Source organism: Schistocerca nitens, chromosome 5, assembly GCF_023898315.1.
Source record: "Schistocerca nitens isolate TAMUIC-IGC-003100 chromosome 5, iqSchNite1.1, whole genome shotgun sequence".
NCBI classification, from domain to species: Eukaryota; Metazoa; Arthropoda; class Insecta; order Orthoptera; family Acrididae; genus Schistocerca; species Schistocerca nitens.
Window position 1 is genome coordinate 736646332 of NC_064618.1, and position 21681 is coordinate 736668012.

Below are 21681 nucleotides of genomic sequence, written 5' to 3' on the forward strand. Positions count from 1 at the left end.
AACAATCTTTCAACATAATTACAGAGTATTTACAACATCATCATGGAAGCCCAAGTAGTTGTGCGAGTGACAACAATTGCAGCATGAGGCGCATTGCTATCAGTACAGCTGACTGAATAGAGCATTGACAGAGCTTCTACTTTACACAGCAGTGGTTTATATGAGAAGACATGGTTTAATGTTCATTTATAGTAGCCAAAGAGACTGGTCCAGGCCACAAGATGGATTCTGTAGTGGTTATTAAATACTGAAAAAAGTAATAGTAAACAAACCTTTTATGCAAAACATTATTTGTTAAGCTGATTAGTTTCTTACACATTCTGCTTTTCATTGTGTGAATGGCTCATTGTACGAGGTGCTCAATAAGCAAGATTTGACTGTAATAAGAAGAAAATTATGGTACGCTGGATCCTATGCATGTTTGACCTGTTACCACAGGCCAGATTGATGGTGTTCACAGCCATTGTTGTCCAATGGGCTGTAGTTTGGAGACCCCTGGGTTAATTGATTGTTCTGTTATATTTAACCTTTCTTCATTTTGGATCCTATCAGTGTCAAAATATTTTCCACATTTCATATTCTCTTGTCTGCTGCCACAAACACCTCCTCTTTTCTGGTTATTCTATCTATTACTCCTATGTCTGACACCTCTTCACTCTCCTCTAGTGTAGTGTCTAATTTTGGGTCTAAGATCATCATTTCACCTAAACTTATCATACTACACAATTACATCAGAGACTAAAATTTAAAAAAGAATTTCTACTTGTCTTAATGTGTCCATATGCACTGCTGTTGTTAACCAGGTGAGTTCATTTATTGCTGCTTCCATCAATATATTACATGTCCTATGTCTGAAAACTCATTTTCCAGTTTTTGACACAGTATTGTTACTTTCATAAATTTTAATCCTGTTGCATTATATTATGTTAATGCACCTATTTCTAAAAACCCCACCCTTTAAAATGCCTTAAATTTTCAGTTATAAAAGAATTTAATAAAAAATTATGTCACTGAGAACCTCATGTACTCTTCAGTGTTGTTTTTAATCAGTAATGGAGAACCGACAAAGAAATGTTAGTGTTCACATATCAGTTACCTTAAAAAATCCTCTTCTAATTAACTTCAGTGATGTAGTTAATTTTACCTTTCTTCTTAATAGTGGCTGTATTGTCTAGGACAGAGACAAAGTGCATCTGGTTGCTCAAAAGTTCCATTTGTTCTTTTGCTTATAAGTCTGTTGTCCTCTGTCCACATTAGTATCTGCCTTATTTGTGTGTGAAGTAATAGTTTAAACATATATTAGTAGAAATCTGCCTGAGTAAGTTCTTCGCTTGATCCCTCTGTTACATATTACCACTTCCCAATGGTTTTACATTGTCCATACTCCTTATTGGTCCAGATATTTTCATACCTTGTCCAGTTCTGCCTGAGTAGCTGCAATCTCCTCTTCCTGTTCCATTATCTTCATATATCTAACTGAGCAAGGTGGCACAGTAGTAAGCACATTGGACTCACTTTCGGGAGGACAATGACTCAAATCTGTGTCCAGCCATCCTGATTTAGATTTTCTATTATTTCCCTAAATCACTTCAGGCAAATGCTGGGATGGCCACCTACCTTCCCCATCCTTCTCTGATCCAAAGGAACTGATAGCCATCCTGTTTGGTCCAACCAACCAACCAGTCCTATATCTACTGTAAATTTTACATAACAACAGAGGAACCTCATTTACTTCCTGGATACCTACATTACTATAGTTATGCCAGTAGAAAAAGATTGACATAACTCTTCCAGATCTAACAATGTTACAGCTTATTGGCCAGTTTTCACTTACATTAACCAATATTAATTTAGCAATAATATGGTAATAGATTGCCAAATTAAATGGGTAACTCTTCCACAGAAATTAAACCTGTATGAAAGCATACATAAACAAAGAACAAAACGTCACATTACCACTTGTAAATATATAATAGGAAGCAACGAGATAAGACCTACTCAGTTTTACTAAAATAAAAAACAATTGGTCATTATTGTCTGTTTATAATGATCTCGGTACTGTGTGTCCAAAGAAAAAACAATATGTCTAATCTAATTTAATCAGGGAAGTCAACAATATAAGTGCAGTCTAATAAGCAAGTATTTCTGTGATATTCAGAAATATAAGTTACCAAAAACATCTAGCTAGACATAACAAAATAAGTAATTTTGACTTGCAACTGTTGTTTTTAGGAGTATGCCATTGCGATGATCTACTGTACCTGTTTTCTACTCCAGCATTGTTTCCGCCTCTATCAAATGACAGCTTTGATTGGAATGTTATCAATGCAATGACACATTTATGGACACAGTTTGCAGCTTTTGGGTAAATATCATATTAAAAATGTTTTGTGCTGGTCATAAAATGTTAATAATAATATTTATTTATCCTTTAATCATTTTGGACAGTGATATAGGTATGTTAATTCTAAAGACAGATATAGTACATGTAATCTAACTAATATGATGTGAAACAAGTTTGTGTGCCTTAGTTATGTACAAAAGAAGTTTAGTTGTTTTTTATTCAAACATGCATTCTATGTTTGTTAATTTGACACATTCCACATCATAAAATTTATCATGAATATGGTATTGGGAACATGTGTCTAACTAACCCTCAACAAAACTCACTCATCACACCGAGACAGGCATCAAAACACTCATGTCAGTTCACACATTCAGCTCCAATCACATAATCATTATTTCTCTTCACCAGTATCTACTTCTTCACATAATGCACTAAAGGTATATACGTTGACATAACATGACTTACTGTACACGATCTTACTATTGACTTCTCTATGAAAATCAATCTAACTTCTAATTTTATACCTGTCAAATTGGCTGATAGTCTAGTGAGCATACAGGCCAGTTTCTTTTCCCCCAAACAGTCCATTCTGCTATCTCCAAATGTTCTCTTAAGAAGGTCTGAGATTATCTGTGTGGATTGAGCAAAACGTCTCTCATATCGATATGATGTGGATTGCCTTATATTCACTGGGATGTCTTACTTAACTGTGGTAGCATATCTCTTAGGAACTGTACATATTTGTGGCCATTATCTATTCAACCAGTATGAATTTTCAACTGACCAGTAGTGCATATTGTGAAGATTGGTTTGCCCATTGTTAGAAAATGATGCATTACCTGTAAGCAAAAACTTGTAATAAATACCACATCAAACTTCCTGACAGATTTAAACTGTGTGCTGGACTGAGACTCGAACTTGGAACCTTTGCCTTGCTCTAACAACTGAGCTACCCAAGCACGACTCACGACCCATCCTTACAGCTTCAATTCTGCCAGTACCTCATCTCCTACCTTCCAAACTTCACAGAAGCTCTTCTGCGAGGTTCACAGAAGAGCTTCTATGATGTTTGGAAGGTAGGAGACGAGGTACTGGCAGAATTGAAGCTGTGAGGATGGGTCGTGAGTTGTGCTTGGGTAGTTCAGTTGGTAGAGCACTTGCCCACAAAAGGCAAAGGTCCCAAGTTCGAGTCTCAGTCCAGCACACAGTTTTAATCTATCAGGAAGTTTCATATCAGCACACACTCCGCTGCAGAGTGAAAATCTCATTCTGAATACCACATCAATTTGCAGATTTCATAGACACCATTTAGAAATATGTTACCAATTTTCAAAGTTCTCCATGAAGCTGTTGATGTAGCAAAATGTTGAAAGATGGAGCAAAATATTGAAAGATAGCCCCTTTGGCTGAACCCACTCATATGTGTAAAGTGCATTGTAGTAACATATGGATTGTGGATTACTGCTGCTAAAAAGTTGCATGTCCCGCATCAGTTGCTATTCCTTAACTTTGTCATATTTTATTCTTCATGCTTTCAGTTACTTTAGATTTTTTTTAAAGAGCTTGACATAATCAACAATCCATTTGGCCTACAATCGTGTAGCTGCTCTGACATTTTGGTAATATTCACCACTATAAATGTAAACCATATCAAATTTCTTGACAGTCATATATTTGTGAAAGTATGATTAGCTGCACAAGCAAGTTGTCCGAGTGCTATAACAGCAGTGCACTGGTTAACAAATGAACCATACGTGAGTTAGGTTTTTGCATATATTTAGTAAAGTAGTGCCTGTTCTCCTGTTGGTGAGGCAGTGGTTACCAGCACTATTATCTGGTTACTACTTGATAAAGTTCCACATATGTTGCATCACTGAAACCATCTTTATACACTTCTGCTGTCACATAAAGAGGTATATTTACTTTTAAAAAGACCAAAGTTGATTTCATAACTAAAATTACTTATAGAAATCAAGCCTTCATCATACTGTTGACTGTAACACGGCAAAAACCACACCTCATTGCATTTACTTATTTTGGATATATGAAGACTTTTAATTGTGGCCACACTATGATAGAGATGCAATCCAGTGGAATCAAACAATGTTGCTTATACCTCATGTTTGTCACATACACCTACATTACCTCAGTGCAAATGTAAACTCATTTCTCCCATCATATGAATGAGTAGTTATAACAAGTAGTGTCATTTAGCAGACAATGTATTATAGTGCTGTCACAGTGTTTTCAAAACAAGAATAATGGAGTTGGTAAAAACTGAACATGCCGGAGGATATCAGGGCCTTCAGGAGGTTTACGTGGAATGTGCTTTATCTTACAGAAAGGTGAGTAAAAGCTTTCTACAATGGGTGCTACAATATGGCAGACATTCATCAGATAGGTCACCCCAGTCTCACTGAAGAAAAAGTGTCTGTTCTTACTGTGTTGCAGATGACAATCAACACCAGATAATTTGTGAGATTGCCCAAGAGACAAGATTACCATATTCCTGGGTATGATTTAATTATGGTAACTGAATTTTTGATGAAATCGTTTGTCTAAGTGGGACGGGGGCTGGGGTATGGTTTTATATATCACTTAGAACTATGTTGTGTATCCCCATGTATGCATCAATGATGTGAGCAGAAAACAAATAAATAGTATTACTTAAGAGAGCACAAGTAATGTGTGGATTTATTGTGCTATTCACATTCCTCCCCCCTTGGTAGTGCAAGTTATATAAAATATGTTGGTGTTGATAGGGTTACTATACAACTTGAACAGAAATGATCCCAACAGATTTCCCTTGTACATGACAGAGGTTGCTTCTACATCTGTTGACTCTCCATCCAAGGCAACTTTCTGGGTGCTTCCTACCAAGAAACTTGCCACCTGCTCACAAACTATGTTTGATTCCCTCCTTCCATTTTCTGTAAACATACTTCATGGCCAATGTCAGTTTGATTCTATAGCAGTGTGGGTGCACTAACATTCTTGTCATTTACAATTTATCCCCAATAGCCTTTTTGCATTTGATTTTCTGTCGCTTCCTGTTGGACTTTGGTTACAATTTCACTTTATTTGTTTGTATTTCAGTTCAAACATTTTGAGTTATACGTGTTGTACACCATATTAGTAGTAGCATACCAAAATTTGAATTTTTGCTGTCAATCAGTTGTCTGCATGAGCTAAAAAAAAACGTGCTTTGTGTCTTTCTTGATCCAGTTTGACTTACCTTAACCATATATGCTTTCCCCAATTTGTTTCCTGTTCCTCATCATCATCCTGATGATGACAACTTTTCACATTTCTGTCATTTAAAAAACTTGTGTTCTTTACCTCAGAGTCTGAATTCCAAGTAGCACAGAAACTTAAAAAAAGCTTTTATTTACTGACAATGACAGCAAAACAAGCATCTTTTTTTTTTTTTTTTCAATTTTGTAGGAAACAGATTCTCATCAATCAATCAGTACAAATCTCTTGGAATTAAAACATTGTGTAGAGCTGCTGATGAGTTGTAAGGACGAGATATCAAAGCTAAATGAACGTATAAAAAGTCTACAATTCATAATCGGTACTCTAAAACAGGATATGAAAGAACTTCAATCGGGAAAATACGGGAAGCAAGAAGACACGGCCTCCACAGGAAAATGGGAATCAGTGACTGAAGAAAACTCTATACAGGAAGATAAATCTCAAAGAAGCAGTGTAACTTTAATACAAAAAAACAGTGTGCAAAAATCGAGTGTAGTAAATAATGGAATACAGCCATCTGAAGAAAAACTGTTGCAAGGAACTGAAAGTAAACAAAAACGTGTGCAAACAAACAACTCTAGCATGGTAGTGGAAAAGCATGAAAACAGATCAAACTTTCCTCGAAATCGCGAACTTCCAAACATACCGGTAGTAAAAAGTAAACTGTCAAATTCTCAAAGAAAGCTATTGACTGATTCTAATATCATGTGCAAAAACAGATTCAGTGTGCTATCAGAAAAAACGAACAGACAAAGTGAAGCAAATATACAAACGAAAGTTTCGGAATCGAAAACAACAAACGAAAACAGTCAACGTAAAAAACAAGATGCTGGTATTATTTATTTATTTTCTGATAGTCATGGAAAAGGACTGGCAAAGATCATTAACGAAAAACTAATAAATGAAAGTGTTATTGGATTTGTGAAGCCAGGTGCTCCACTGCGAGAAGTTACTCAGCATATTGACACACACAGTAACCATGGAAGTTGTAACTCTTGCATTATTTTAGCTGGCGCAAACGATGTCTACAAGAACGAGGCAAAATTCGCTTTGCGATCTTTAAGGGAAACATTGGCAAAAGTTATGGACATGAAAGTTTTCATAATAAGCATCCCTATGAGACATGATCTCATCAAAACATCGTGTGTGAATGCAGAAATCGAAGCAACAAACCGAAAGTTCGAGAAAATATGTAAGCTCTTCAGCAATGTGACATATATTAATGCAGACAGTCAAAAAAGAGAAGATTTCACTACCCATGGATTGCACAGAAACATGAAAGGGAAAGTAGCACTGTTCGATGCAATTATGGAACAATTAAACCAAAATCAGCCAGGCTTAGTGCAGCCTCCAATTGCAGCAGCAGCAGCAGCAATGGAATCACCAATTTCAAATGAAGAGCATATTACTCCAATGACTTCAGGAAGTGTTGAAGCGGCAAGAAGAGGATCCCCATCTAGCCTGGTTGCGGTTCCTCAAATTACAACTCCAAAAATTACAGCAGAAACGCCATCACACTACAAGTCAACTCGCCCAACACGAAACAGGAAAGAACCACAACGTTTTTTATGGCAAGTGATTCCAGAGAAATGTTGATTTCATCTTCTAAAACATCGCTCTGGAAAGAAAACTTCAATTGTAAAAGTGTTAAAAATGATATGTCATGTGCAGCTGTCGAACACAAGGTAGGCCAAAACAACCTAGTAAATAAGTCATCGTCGAAATTTATGCTCCTGCACCAAAATGTACAATCCTTATCAAATAAAGTTAGTGAGATAGAAATATTGTTATCAGATGAACTAAAAGAAGTGTCTGTTATATGTGTTAGTGAGCACTGGTTATCCGAAAATATGTTACATCACACAAGGATAGAGGGCTTTACCCTTTCATCTTTTTTTTGTAGGAAAACCTCCATGCATGGAGGAACATGCATATATGTTAGAGAGGATGTCAAACACGAAAATTTAAAGTTCACTAACCAGCTAGGGGAAGAGCAAAACTTCGAAATTTCTGCTACAGAACTGACAAATTTAAATATAATAGTTATTTGCATATATAGAAGCCCAGATGGAAATGTAACTACTTTCATTGAAAATCTTGAGAAGGCACTTAACAGTATAAAAATAGTTAGTAAAACAACCATCATATGTGGTGACTTTAATATAGATTTCAACAAGAACTCAAAAGACAGATTAAACCTTGAGGCCTTATTAAAAACCTACAACATACATACAACTATCAAATCCCCCACCAGAGTCACCAAATCGTCAAGCAGTGCTATAGATCAGATACTAATAAATACAGATAAATATTCATACAAATCTGGAAATATGAATACAGGTTTCAGTGATCATTATGCACAGTTTATTGAATTCCCAGTAGACACTGCAGAAAATACTGAACAACAAATGACAAGAAAAGGTAGAAATTTTAGCAAGCACAACCTAGAACACTTCAGGCACTTACTTAAAAAAGAAACATGGAATGATATAGACAACTATGAGGACACATGTAAAAAGTTTGACATGTTCATGGAAATATTCTCCCATTATTTCAATATTTCTTTTCCAGTTAAAAACCGAACATTAAAAACTAAAAAAAGAAATGTTACATGGCTGACGAAAGGCATTAAAATATCATGTGCTGAAAAGAGGAGACTTTATGAAATCTCAAAAACACAAAATGTTACAGAAGAATTTCTGGTGCATTTCAAGAATTATAAGAGAGTGCTTCACAAAGTCATAAAAGAATCTAAAAAAACAACAAATGATCACCATATAAAAATGGCCAGGAACAAAATGAAAGCCATGTGGAAGATAGAGAACAAGTAGGAAACGAGACCTCCCAAAATGTAAATCTCCAGGTAATCCAAGATGGCAAAAAAATTACAAATCCAGAAGAAGTAGCCAATGCTTTTAATACATACTTTGCAAATATTAGTGAAAAATTACTATCTGACATAAAATCTTCAAATAAAAATCCTGCTACAACACCATCCAATCAAAATAGAAACTGCAACTCCCTGTTTCTTACTCCAACCAACCCTAAGGAAATTATACTATCAATTAGAGAGTTAAAAACAAAATTTTCAACAGGTGTGGATGAGATTCCAGATTATGTCATTAAAAATGTGGGGGACCTCATTGCAATACCATTAGCCCACATTTTCAACAGCTCATTAACAAATGGAGTCTTTCCTTCCTGCTTAAAGACAGTGAAACTAAAAGCACTGTTCAAAAAGGGTAAGAAAGAAGACATAGCCAATTATAGACCTATTGCCTTGCTATCTACATTTTCGAAAATACTAGAAAAAATTTTTCATAAGAGGTTGCTAGATTTTCTAGGAAAGTGCAAAATATTATCCACAACCCAACATGGCTTCCGGAAAGGCCGATCAACAGAAACAGCAATATATGAATTTCTGGGTGAAGTACTCGAAAAAATTGATAGTGGACAAAAAGTAACTGGCATATGCCTCGATCTGTCTAAGGCTTTTGACATCATAGACCACACTCTATTGCTGCAGAAGCTTGAAAGAATTGGTATCAGAGGTATGCCTAACAGCTGGCTTAGATCATATCTTACTGACCGCAAGCAAGTAGTAGAAATACATTTTCACAAAGAAAATAAATCAACAATACACTATTCTGATTATAAAGCAGTAAAATATGGAGTACCGCAGGGCTCGGTACTAGGCCCCATCCTATTTTTGATATATATAAATGACCTAACATCAACCAACCAGTACCATAGCACTATCCAGTTTGCAGATGACACAAGCATATTAGTCAGCGGGGAGACTGCAGAGATACTACAGACAAGACTGTCTGAGGCATTAACAAATGTTGTAAACTGGTTCAACCAAAACAAACTAATAATAAATAAAAGCAAAACAGTAGCATTAAATTTTCATAATGTCAAGAGAAACATTGAAGAGGATATAAGAATTCAGATGTCAGACACGGATATTGCAAGTGTGCCTAATACAAAATTTCTGGGGGTCTGGCTACAGGATAATCTTAGATGGGAAACTCACATTGACAACATATTAAAGAAGCTAAGTACCATGTGTTCTTTAATGAGAGTGCTAGAAAACTGCTGTCATAAGGACTCTAATGACAGTTTACTATTCTAATATACATTCTGTCCTAAAATATGGGATCACTTTTTGGGGTAACTCGCCATCCTGCCTAAAACTCTTCAGGATGCAAAAAAGAATAGTGAGAATCATGGCTGGAATAAAAAGGAACAAACCATGTAGACCATTATTTAAAAGGATGGGGATTCTTCCCCTTCCATGTATTTTCCTATTTGAAAGTGCAATGTTTATAAAGAAATATACAATAACAAATCCTAGTATCCTCCCCAAAAATGAAAATGTTCATCATCATAATACAAGACAGAAAACTGACTTTCATGTACTCCATACAAAAACCAGTTTGTGCCAAAAAGGAACATTACATCATGGAAAAAGTATCTACAATAAATTGCCAAGAGAAATTAAAGTAAAGACTGATGTAAAAAATTTTAAAGCAGCATTAAAAGAATATCTGTTGACACAATGCTTTTATAGTGTGGAAGAGTTCCTCCAAAATCCTCGAGAGTCTAAGTGATGATTATGCATATACTGTAACCATTAATATTGGCCTATAAATACATTCAGATGTAATTCTCAAGTTTCTAATGGGGTTCAAGTATAAGTTATATACCGACTTGCCCAGTATATGAAGTAAAATTCTGTCAATGTAATTCTCTAGTGTGCATGTCAGTTCATAGTGTAGAAGAGTTCCTCAAAAATCCTTAGAGCTTAAGTGAGGACCATGCAAATACTTTAATCATTAATATTGGCTTATACATGTATTCAGTTGTTAACTTCAAGTTTCTAATGTGGTTTAATTATAACTTACACATTGACTTGCCCAGTATATGAAGTGCTGTAAAATTTTGTGAACATAATTTTCTAGTTTCTAAAGTGTTTTAATTGTAAGATATACTTTGACCTGTCCAATATCTGATGTGCTGTACTGTACATGTAAGATTTACTGGACCAATAAATACAATACAATACAATACAAACTCTAGAAATTGCCGATTTTTGTGATAATTCAACAAATATTTCTGTTTCAATGTGTGAAAACAAATAAAGGCTGATATGTGGCTAGTTTTAATTTGAGAAGAAACTTCTGAGAATGTTCAGTTGGTGTGCAATATTCTATGGCATTGAGACGTGGACTGTGGGAAAGCCAGAACAGAAGAGAACCTAAACATTTGAGGTGTGATTCTACAGAAGAAATTTGAAAATTAGGTGGACTGATAAGGTAAGTAATGAAGAAGTTGTCCACTGAATCAGCAAGAGAAGGAATATATGGAAAACACAGACAAGAAGAAGGGGCAGGATGATAGTACATACGTTACTAACTTCCTTGGCGATAGAATGGACAGTAGAGGGTAAAAACTGAAAACTGTAGAAGAAGACAGAGATTGGAATGCATCCAGCAAATAATTGAGGCTGTAGTTTGAAAGTATTTTTCTGAGATCAAAAGATTGGCACAGGAGAGGAACTCATGGCAGGTTGAATCAAACCAGTCAGAAAACTGATGAATCAAGAAAAAAAGTGTGGCTAGTCTAACTATAACCCTTGAAGCAAAAATCAGCTGTGTCATCTGAATGGCCAAATTACCAAACTGTCCGTATTATAGACATACTGTATTTTTAAATAATCTGAATGCAGCTGCATACGACTTGCAGTGGAATATGTTAAGCTCTTTAACAAATACACGTAATGATAGGTAACACCCTTTACTGGAAATATGAGTTATAAAACACTTGACTGTTTGTATTTTTTGGTTAATTCCCCATCTCCAGAAGATGTTGTAACTCTTTGTATCCATCTAATCTTCCAGTGCCTAATAAAGTGGTTGCTAACACAATTAAAGAAATCATCACTTGCCACAATAGCATGTTTTCAAATCATTAGTCATAACTGGGATGAAATGAAGGAATTATGTATTAGTATTCAGTGAACACAGTGTCTCATGGTTACTCCATGTATTACTGAAGGGTAGAACATGGCAGTTAAAAGGCTAATAAAAGAGCACATTTCATTTGATGAATAACTAAAGTAGCTGTCAGAAACCTAGGGTACATACGGTGAATAGTAGATACTAACAACCAATGGTCTCAGTCTAATGGAACAGAGACATTGTACAGAGTGGCACTTAAGATGGGGAAATGTGTTTCAGGCACCCAGCACCACTGCAGCCTAGTGTCCTCCACAGCTTGCAGTCCCCACATCAGTATGAGATTTGCTGGCAAGATGTTGCTGATATTGTATGGCCCCAAGCTGGACTTGGAGGGGACTGTGCTTCAGGAGACTCAGCTGATGTACCATTCCTACAAATTTCTGGAAATGGAATATGTAAGTAGAAATATCAACAACATTATAAAAAAAACTCACACACATTCGTATCTGCTTTTGGATGCTGAAAGAGCTAAAGTTGAGGTGTACACAGATTTTTACATTGAGAATATGTACATTATCAAGAAAGTGGTGCTCTGATTTATCTCTAGATGAAGCAAAATGTGCATTCTTCAGGTGATTTAATGGAATCAACAGGCATCATTTCACAAATTGACATTAGTAATCCATACAGAATAGATGTATGCTTACATAAATTACATATAAGAGAAAACTGTACATTTTTGGTTTTAAGAACAAATACTCATCTTTAACAATGGTTTTTAGCTTACACAGAAACACTGAAATGCAAGTTGTTGGAGAAATTTTTGTCTGTTGACCAGTCTGTTGGTAATATACGAGATAACTTAGTAGAAGCTTAATTAACAAAAACTAAAAGATGGTTAATTATGGATGGTTGATGTATACCTACTGAGAAAACAGATTTACATTCCAGACTTGACAACTTAAAACAAAGGTTAGTTTATAAGAGGAAAAACTGTCAAGATGAGAAAGAGAGAGAGAGTTACAGACCAAAGAAGGAAAAATTGGTCTCATAAGGACAGATAATTTTTCACTAACACTCAAGTATAGTAGGTGAAACTAATTCTGCACTGCTTCTGATAAGTTGTAGATAGTGAAATTTAACAATGAAAGCTAAAAGCAGAAAATAAATGACACATTGGGAGCAAAAGGTAAAATAAAAAAAATTAAAAATTAAAAAAAATGAAGAACAAACATACATGATGTCATGTTTTTTTCCGAGCTCTGCCCTCAAAACACAAAAATGAAGGGGACTAATGTGACACCGTCAGTCAATAAGACCAACTCAAGTCAAAACAGTGTGAGCATTAACATTTAAGAGTCATCTGTAAAAGCAATTTTATCTTTGTACCTTTGTGTTTGCTAGTTGAGACTGGTTGCATGTTTGTGTTGTACTGTGAAGTTTAAAAATGTGTTCATTTAATGTGCATTAATTATGAAAATAAAGTGTACAGTGCATTCACATCCAGTGTACATCCTTTTATTGACAAGGAAATTTTAAATTTCCTGCGTGATTATGATCAGTGTAAAATACCATTAATTAACAGAACCTGAAACACTTTTTTAGCAATTTGTAATTTATATGGGTTCAGTCTGTGAGCCTTACTGTATACTGGTGGACCACTGGACATAGTGATTTACTGCTCCACTTCATGCTTCAATCCCTTTTGTTAGTGCAGGAACTGTTTTCAAAAGTTTGGAAAACTGGCGTGTTGCACAGAGTGAGCATACTGCCTCTTTAGTATTCACAGCGGTTACCTCTGCCAAAATTTTCTGTTTGATGGTGTCCAGTCCAAGCTACCAGAGATGGCAGTCATGAGTGTGTGAAGTGTGCTTGCTTGTGTGAATGAATGTGGGTATGTTTCCTTTTCTGGAAAAGGCTTTGGCCAAATGATAATGTGTAAGTGTGTTTTCATTGTGCCTGTCTGCCACTTAACGTGTCATCTGACAGTCTTATCTTTTCCTTATATTATTGGTACAATGAGTGGCAATTCAAATTGCATTTGAGCCATATATCATAGTTTAACAGCTTCAATCAGTAAGTTAAGTTTTTATCTTTGACCCATTTACAACACATACTGAAGTCAGAGAGTTTAATTTTCTTGCCTTTTGAAACTGGTATAACAGATAAATCTGCACTGTTATCTACCATAAAATGTCTGCCAGTATTTCAATCTTTAGCAAACAAGGGACACTGGCAGCTTGATTGATTGACTGATTTATTTATTCATCTATAGAACAATATACATTGTATGGATGTCGTCAAACATTTGTATAATATTTCTTATTAAAATGAACATTCCTCTTAAAGTATTTATAGCTCCTATACTTACCATATTTACTCAAATCTAAGCCGCACTCGAATTTAAGCCACACCTGAAATTTAAGACTCAAAATTCAAGGGGAGAGAAAAGTTTTAGACCGCACCTCCAAATCGAAAGAAAGTTGGTCCATTGTAACATGAGACAGGTCGAATGGATGAAGATACAGCTGCAGTAGTTTGGTTCGAGTCGTAAGCTTAGTAGTTAAGCTTTGCCATGTAGCCATTGCTATGAGTCAGGCACTCCATCCATATGTATATGGGTTCCCTTCCTCTTTCTCGTGCTTCATCTGGTTTGAATCGATTGCTTATTTTGCTTTGATCTGATAAGTGCTGTTCTCTTTGTTATAGGTGTTTACGTCACTCTAAGCTGACAATGCATTACTGTACTGTGTCATGCATTGTTTATCGCATTCTGATAATGAGTGTTTACAACCTGTCATCGCTTGCGCAATGGCTTGCTTTTGTGCGTGCTACCGCCGCTTACAATAAAAAATAAAAAAATAAAAAATAAAAAAATAAAGAAAAGAGAGGAATTGTCTCATTAGTGAAACAATGGCAATAGACTGCTATTTGTTGTTACTTACACTGCTGCTTTCTTTGATAATGATCAACAAGAACCAAATAATAGACTGCATACAATAGAAGGTGTTCTGAATGGGAGTTTAGTGAAAATGTTTCTCCATTTGAAAATCTTTGCAGACACCTCTTTAGTACATTACATTCTGCATGGAAATTAGTCATCTTAGATTTAAAAATCTAGTCAGTTGCCGTGCTTCATTCCTGACTGTATCACTATTCAGCATAAGAATAATACAAATACAAACATGACATGATATGTATATTCTTCTGCGTTTGCTGTTGTCTCACTCTTGTTTCATAGTTTATTAGGCAGACAGGATTTAAATCAGATAGCAGCAAACATGAAAGAATACATGGTACAGGTGGCCGAAAGGCGAAGGTGGGATCTGGCCGCGTGGCAGCTGCCTTACCCCTTTCCAACAGGTACGGGGTGCTTCCTAGTGGTGATGACATCGTTTCCGAGCCACCACAGGATGCCTCGCCTGTTGGGCCAGTGGCCGATTCTCCGGCAAGGTCCCGACAGTCACAGAGGGCAGGCCTATTAGTTATAGGGAGCTCCAACGTTAGGCGGGTTATGGAGCCCCTCAGGAAAATAGCGGGTAGGTCGGGGAAGATGGCAGTGTGCACTCGGTGTGCTTGCCGGGGGGTCTCGTCCGTAATGTGGAGGAGGCCCTTCCGGCAGCTATTGAACGCACTGGGTGTGATCGGCTGCAGATAGTAGCACATGTTGAAACGAATGACGCCTGCCGCTTGGGTTCTGAGGCCATCCTTGGTTCCTTCCGGCGGCTGGCTGATTTGGTGAAGACAACCAGCATCGCACGCGGAGTGCAAGCTGAGCTTAATATCTGCAGCATAGTGCCCAGAGTCGATCGCGGTCCTCTGGTTTGGAGCCGTGTGGAGGGTCTAAACCAGAGGCTCAGACGACTCTGCGACTATAATGGTTGCAAATTCATCGACCTCCGTTATTGGGTGGAGAACTGTAGGGCCCCCCTAGACAGGTCAGGCGTGCACTACACACCGGAAGCAGCTACTAGGGTAGCAGAGTACGTGTGGCGTGCACACAGGGGTTTTTTAGGTTAGAGGGACCCCCCCCCCCCTTGGGCGAAACGATAAAATACCTGACGGCTTACCAGAGAGAACATCAGCATCGTTGATAAAGAACGTCCGTCCTCAGAGACCAAAAACAGGAAAAGTTAACGTAATATTGGTAAACTGCAGGAGTATCCAGGGCAAGGTTCCTGAATTAGTATCGCTTATTGAAGGAAATAGTGCGTATATAGTATTAGGAACGGAAAGTTGGTTAAAACCGGAAGTGAACAGTAACGAAATCCTAGACACAGAATGGAATATATACCGCAAGGATAGGATAAACGCCAATGGTGGAGGAGTATTTATAGCAGTAAAGAATTCAATAATATCCAGTGAAGTTATTAGCGAATGCGAATGTGAAATAATCTGGGTTAAGTATCAAAGGTGGGTCAGATATGATAGTCGGATGCTTCTATAGACCACCTACATCAGCAACCGTAGTAGTTGAGCGCCTCAGAGAGAACCTGCAGAACGTCGTGAAGAAGTTTCGTGATCATACTATTGTAATAGGGGGAGACTTCAATCTACCAGGTATAGAATGGGATAGTCACACAATCAGAACTGGAGCCAGGGACAGAGACTCTTGTGACATTATCCTGACTGCCTTGTCCGAGAATTACTTCGAGCAGATAGTTAGAGAACCAACTCGTGAAGCTAACGTTTTAGACCTCATAGCAACAAATAGACCGGAACTTTTCGACTCCGTGAATGTAGAAGAGGGTATCAGTGATCATAAGTCAGTGGTTGCATCAATGACTACAAGTGTAATAAGAAATGCCAAGAAAGAAAGGAAAATATATTTGCTTAACAAGAGTGATAGGGCACAAATCGCAGAATATCTGAGGACCACCATCAAACGTTCATTTCTGAGGAAGAGGATGTGGAACAAAAATGGAAAAAATTCAGAAACATCGTCCAGTACGCCTTAGATAAGTTCGTACTGACTAAGGTCCAAAGCGAGGGGAAAGATCCACCGTGGTATAACAATCATGTACGAAAGGTACTACGGAAACAAAGAAAGCTTCAACATAGGTTTAAGAGTAGTCGAATCACAGCTGATAAGGAAAAGCTGAATGAAGCGAAAAAGAGCGTAAAGAGAGCAATGAGAGAAGCATTCAACGAATTCGAACATAAAACATTGGCAAACAATCTAAACAAGAACCCTAAAAAGTTTTGGTCATATGTAAAATCGGTAAGCGGATCTAAATCCCCTATTCAGTTACTCGTTGACCACGATGGCACCGAAACAGAGGATGACCGAAGAAAGGCAGAAATACTGAATTCAGTGTTCCGAAACTGTTTCACTGCGGAAAATCGTAACACGGTCCCTGACTTCAGCCGTCGCACGGACGCCAAAATGGAAAATATTGAAATAAACGATATCGGAATTGAAAAACAACTGCTATCACTTAGTAGCGGAAAAGCATCCGGACCAGACGAGATACCCGTAAGATTCTACAGTGATTATGCTAAAGAACTTGCCCCCTTTCTATCAGCAATTTATCGTAGATCTCTGGAAGAATGTAAAGTACCTAGCGACTGGAAGAAAGCGCAGGTCGTTCCCATTTTCAAGAAGGGTCATAAATCAGATGCGAATAATTATAGGCCTATTTCGCTTACGTCAATCTGTTGTAGAATAATGGAACATGTTTTATGTTCTCGTATTATGACGTTCTTAGATAATACAAATCTCCTTCATCATAACCAACATGGATTCCGCAAACAGAGATCATGTGAAACTCAGCTCGCCCTATTTGTCCAAGAAATCCACAGTGCCGTAGACACTGGCGAGCAGATTGATGCTGTATTCCTGGACTTCAGGAAGGCATTTGATACGGTTCCGCACTTACGTTTAGTGAAAAAAATACGAGCTTACGGAATATCGGACCAGGTTTGTGATTGGATTCAGGATTTCCTAGAAGAAAGAACACAACATGTCATTCTTAACGGTTCAAAATCTGCAGATGTAGAGGTAATTTCGGGAGTACCGCAAGGAAGCGTGATAGGACCTTTATTGTTTACAATATACATAAATGACTTAGTTGACAACATCGGTAGCTCCGTGAGGCTATTTGCAGATGACACGGTTGTCTACAAGAAAGTAGCAACATCAGAAGACTCGTACGTACTCCAGGAAGACCTGTAGAGGATTAATGAATGGTGCGCCAGCTGGCAGCTTTCCCTAAACGTAGATAAATGTAATATAATGCGCATACATAGGGGCAGAAATCCATTCCAGTACGATTATGCCATAGGTGGTAAATCATTGGAAGCGGTAACAACCGTAAAATACTTAGGAGTTACTATCTGGAGCGATCTGAAGTGGAATGATCACATAAAACAAATAGTGGGAAAAGCAGGCGCCAGGTTGAGATTCATAGGAAGAATTCTAAGAAAATGTGACTCATCGACGAAAGAAGTAGCTTACAAAATGCTTGTTCGTCCGATTCTTGAGTATTGCTCATCAGTATGGGACCCTTACCAGGTTGGATTAATAGAAGAGATAGACATGATCCAGCGAAAAGCAGCGCGATTCGTCATGGGGACATTTAGTCAGCGCGAGAGCGTTACGGAGATGCTGAACAAGCTCCAGTGGCGGACACTTCAAGAAAGGCGTTACGCAATACGGAGAGGTTTATTATCGAAATTACGAGAGAGCACATTCCGGGAAGAGATGGGCAACATATTACTACCGCCCACATATATCTCGCGTAATGATCACAACGAAAAGAACCGAGAAATTAGAGCAAATACGGAGACTTACAAGCAGTCGTTCTTCCCACGCACAATTCGTGAATGGAACAGGGAAGGGGGGATCAGATAGTGGTACAATAAGTACCCTCCGCCACACACCGTAAGGTGGCTCACGGAGTATAGATGTAGATGTAGACATGGTATAATGTTTACATTCGTATTATCCTTATGGTGAAGAGAATATGCATGTGATTCACAATTCATAAAAGTTCCTATTAGCAAACATCTCTTGTCACAGGTAGGAAGAAATTCAGAACATAGGAGTTGGCCATATTGACATACATTCCAAACAGTCTTACCAGTCGGATTTTTGTAGTAGATTTTTAGTGATGACTTCAAATGCAGAGAGTGTTGTTGTTGTCTTCAGTCCGTAGTCTGGTTTGATGCAGCTCTCCACACTTTTCTATCCTGTGCAATGCAGAGTAGCTACACTTATAAAATAAGAATGAAAATAACTTAGAAATTAAAGGCTGAAATTTAAAACAAAATTTTATTAGGTTTGTAATACATCTTATATGAAATTTTTAAAATATCAGTCACGATACTGAATCACTATCACTTGGTCCTTTGTTTCTCATTTCTTTATACAGAGCATCATCCTCCGTACCATATAGTGCATTGGATATTGAATATTTTTTAAATGCTTATTGCACAGTCTGATTTGGAACACACTTCCATGCATCATAAATTCATTGGCACACTTGCGACAAACTTGCACATTTTACATATCCTGTTAGAGTCAGTTGTGTACCGCTTTTCCAAATCCAGTCTGTGTACATGCGTTTAAGCTTATCCTTAAATGGTTTATTGAAACAGACATCAAGTGGTTGCAGAATTGACGTCATCTTGCCTGGAATTACTGCCAAGTCCATTTTGCTTTCCTCTAATTTTCATTTTACTGCAGGTGTTGTATTACAGTTTTTGGAAACACTTCCGATTTCGGTAAAGTCTTCCGCTTGAAAACTATGAATGGGGGTAATTTATGTCCATCTGCTGTGCTAGCAAGAATGACAGACATCCGCTGTTTTTCACCCCCTGATGTAAGAACAGTTATGTCTTTCTTTCCTTTGGCATCAACCGTATAATTTGACGGCATGTCCTATCTGACCAAGAAGGTATTGCTTTTCTGTGCGCCGCCTAATTATGAAGTGCTGAAATTCCACAAGTTTTGCTTCCTAATTTTTCGGCAGCTTCTGTGCAACTGAAGTTCGCCTCCAAAGTGAGAAACCCCAGCACTTCATAAACAGATCAATTCAGGGGTGACTAGACTTAAAATTTCACGTCAAGTAATTTCATGTGCCTTAATTTTTAAAAGTTCTGCGTTCACAGGCAGGAATTTCTGATACTGTTCCTTAACAAATTCATTTAAAATCGCTTCTAGTGCATGGTATCAGCCACACTTTGGCCCACTAAATGCTTTCTTGCTACTTGAACATTCAAGTAATTTGTCTCTCTGTAGTCGCCATTGCCTGCGTTGCCCTCATCAATCCCGTCTTGCATACCTGCAGCACGATTAGAACTTTGTTCCACAAAAGAAATAACTCCCCTCTTGAATTTGGCACTATGATGAAAGTGCTTCATTACTAACACCAACAAGCACTTCACAAAATTCCACGAAGCAGTAGGTGCTGTTACGTGAAATCTTAATGAGCCCCAGCGTATCAACTCATGCAACAATCCTAAAGCCTTGTGTAAAGAAATTTATTTTTGTTGCTATGAATATTTGAAAGGCTGCTACATTCAAAGATGAACAATATGGAATTTCTATTTACTTCGTCGGATAATGTATGAAAATGCAGTGGTTGAAACTTGGGGCAGGGAAAAAAGTTTGTCTTCTATGTTTTTTTAAATTTATTTACTGACGCAGAGGTTTTGGCGCCAGTATATATTGTTGTGCCTGCAAAACATGCCTGTGTAGCACTACATATATTCGATGGCAGAAGTTAGTTGTGGCAGCTCCTACCAACATTTTTCAGAACTTCTGCTTACTTTGCACTCGATTCTAAGCCGCAGCCAGTTTTTGGATTGCAAAAACTGGAAAAAAGTGTGGCTTAGATTCGAGTAAATATGGTAGTTCTACTTTTCTAATCATATTACAAAACCGTTACACAGTGCAGTTTTTGTGAACATTAAGTTACAACCTATAATTATCAGATGCTCCATTTGTCTGGTAATTGCCTGCCTGAGGAATTGCAGGCCAGCCACGGAAGCTGCAGCTGCCAGTCAAATGGGTCTTGTGGGACCATTATATGCCCCCCCCCCCTTTTTTGTGCGTTTTAGCGTGAAGGCCATACAGACATACACACCTTGTCAGCTAGTGTCATTTGAGTAGCGAAACAGGCATCACAAGTGTAACAGTGAAGTTTGCGAACATAACAATGGCAAGAGCAATTTATTCAATTCCACAATGAGTATTTATTTATGATTCTTATGTGACTACAGCATCTGCTCGTACTGTTTGGAAATTGTTTGAACAGAAGTTTCCAGGTGTTCAAGTTCAAAGTCATGATGCAGTTCACAAATTAGTGAATAAATTTTGTGAAAAGGAAGTTGTTTTCAACACAAGTAGCATAAACAATGATGTACAGTGCTCACAGAAGCTCATCTCAATGGCATTGCATACTGCCTGGAAAATTCCCCTAAACAGTCTCTTAGATGTCTTTCACAGCAAACACAAATATTGTGCATCTCTGTACAAAGAGGTGCTAAGCTGCTTGGGCTAAAGCCCTACAAAGTATCAGTAGTACACGAACTTCAACCTGATGGTCCTCCACACAGGGTTAAGTTTTGCGAATGGGTTTCAAAACAAGTGCATGACAGTGAAGTGGGTCCTTACTTCATTCTGTTTTCAGACGAGGCTTAGTTCCATTTACATGGGTATGTTAATTCCCAAAACTGTTGACTTTGGAGAGCATATAGACCTATCGTGCTTCGTGAGGAACCCCTTCATGATCAGAAAATAGAGGTTTGGTGTGCAGTTATTTGTGACAGAATAATAGGCCCAATTTTTTTTAATGACACAGTTACAAGTGAAAGATATGTGCAAATCATTTTGTGACTGTTTTTTAATGAACTGAGTAAAATAAAATGAAGCTTTGCATTTTTTCAACAGGATTTGGCAAGGGCTCATGTAACCAGTGTTTCTTCACATGCAGTTCATGATGTGTTCAATGAATGATTAGTAACAATATCTGGCCCACTAGAAGTCTTGATTTAACTCTGTGTGATTTTTATTTGTGGGGGTGCACTGAAGGACAAAGTGTACACAACAAATCCTCACATGATAGAGGACCTCAAGGATAATATACGTGAATCAATTAATTCAATATCTCA

General features: G+C 37.5%; 1 protein-coding gene across 3 annotated transcripts in view; it reads left to right on the forward strand.

The window, feature by feature from the left end:
- LOC126260823 (juvenile hormone esterase-like) overlaps positions 1-21681 on the forward strand; it is a 553778-nt gene that overhangs the window by 459885 nt on the left and 72212 nt on the right. For all 3 annotated transcript variants that reach the window (XM_049958207.1, XM_049958210.1, XM_049958208.1), the window contains 2 exons: positions 2233-2365; positions 11845-12020. In XM_049958207.1, the coding sequence (XP_049814164.1) occupies positions 2233-2365; positions 11845-12020 (309 nt within the window). The remainder of the gene's footprint in view (positions 1-2232; positions 2366-11844; positions 12021-21681) is intronic.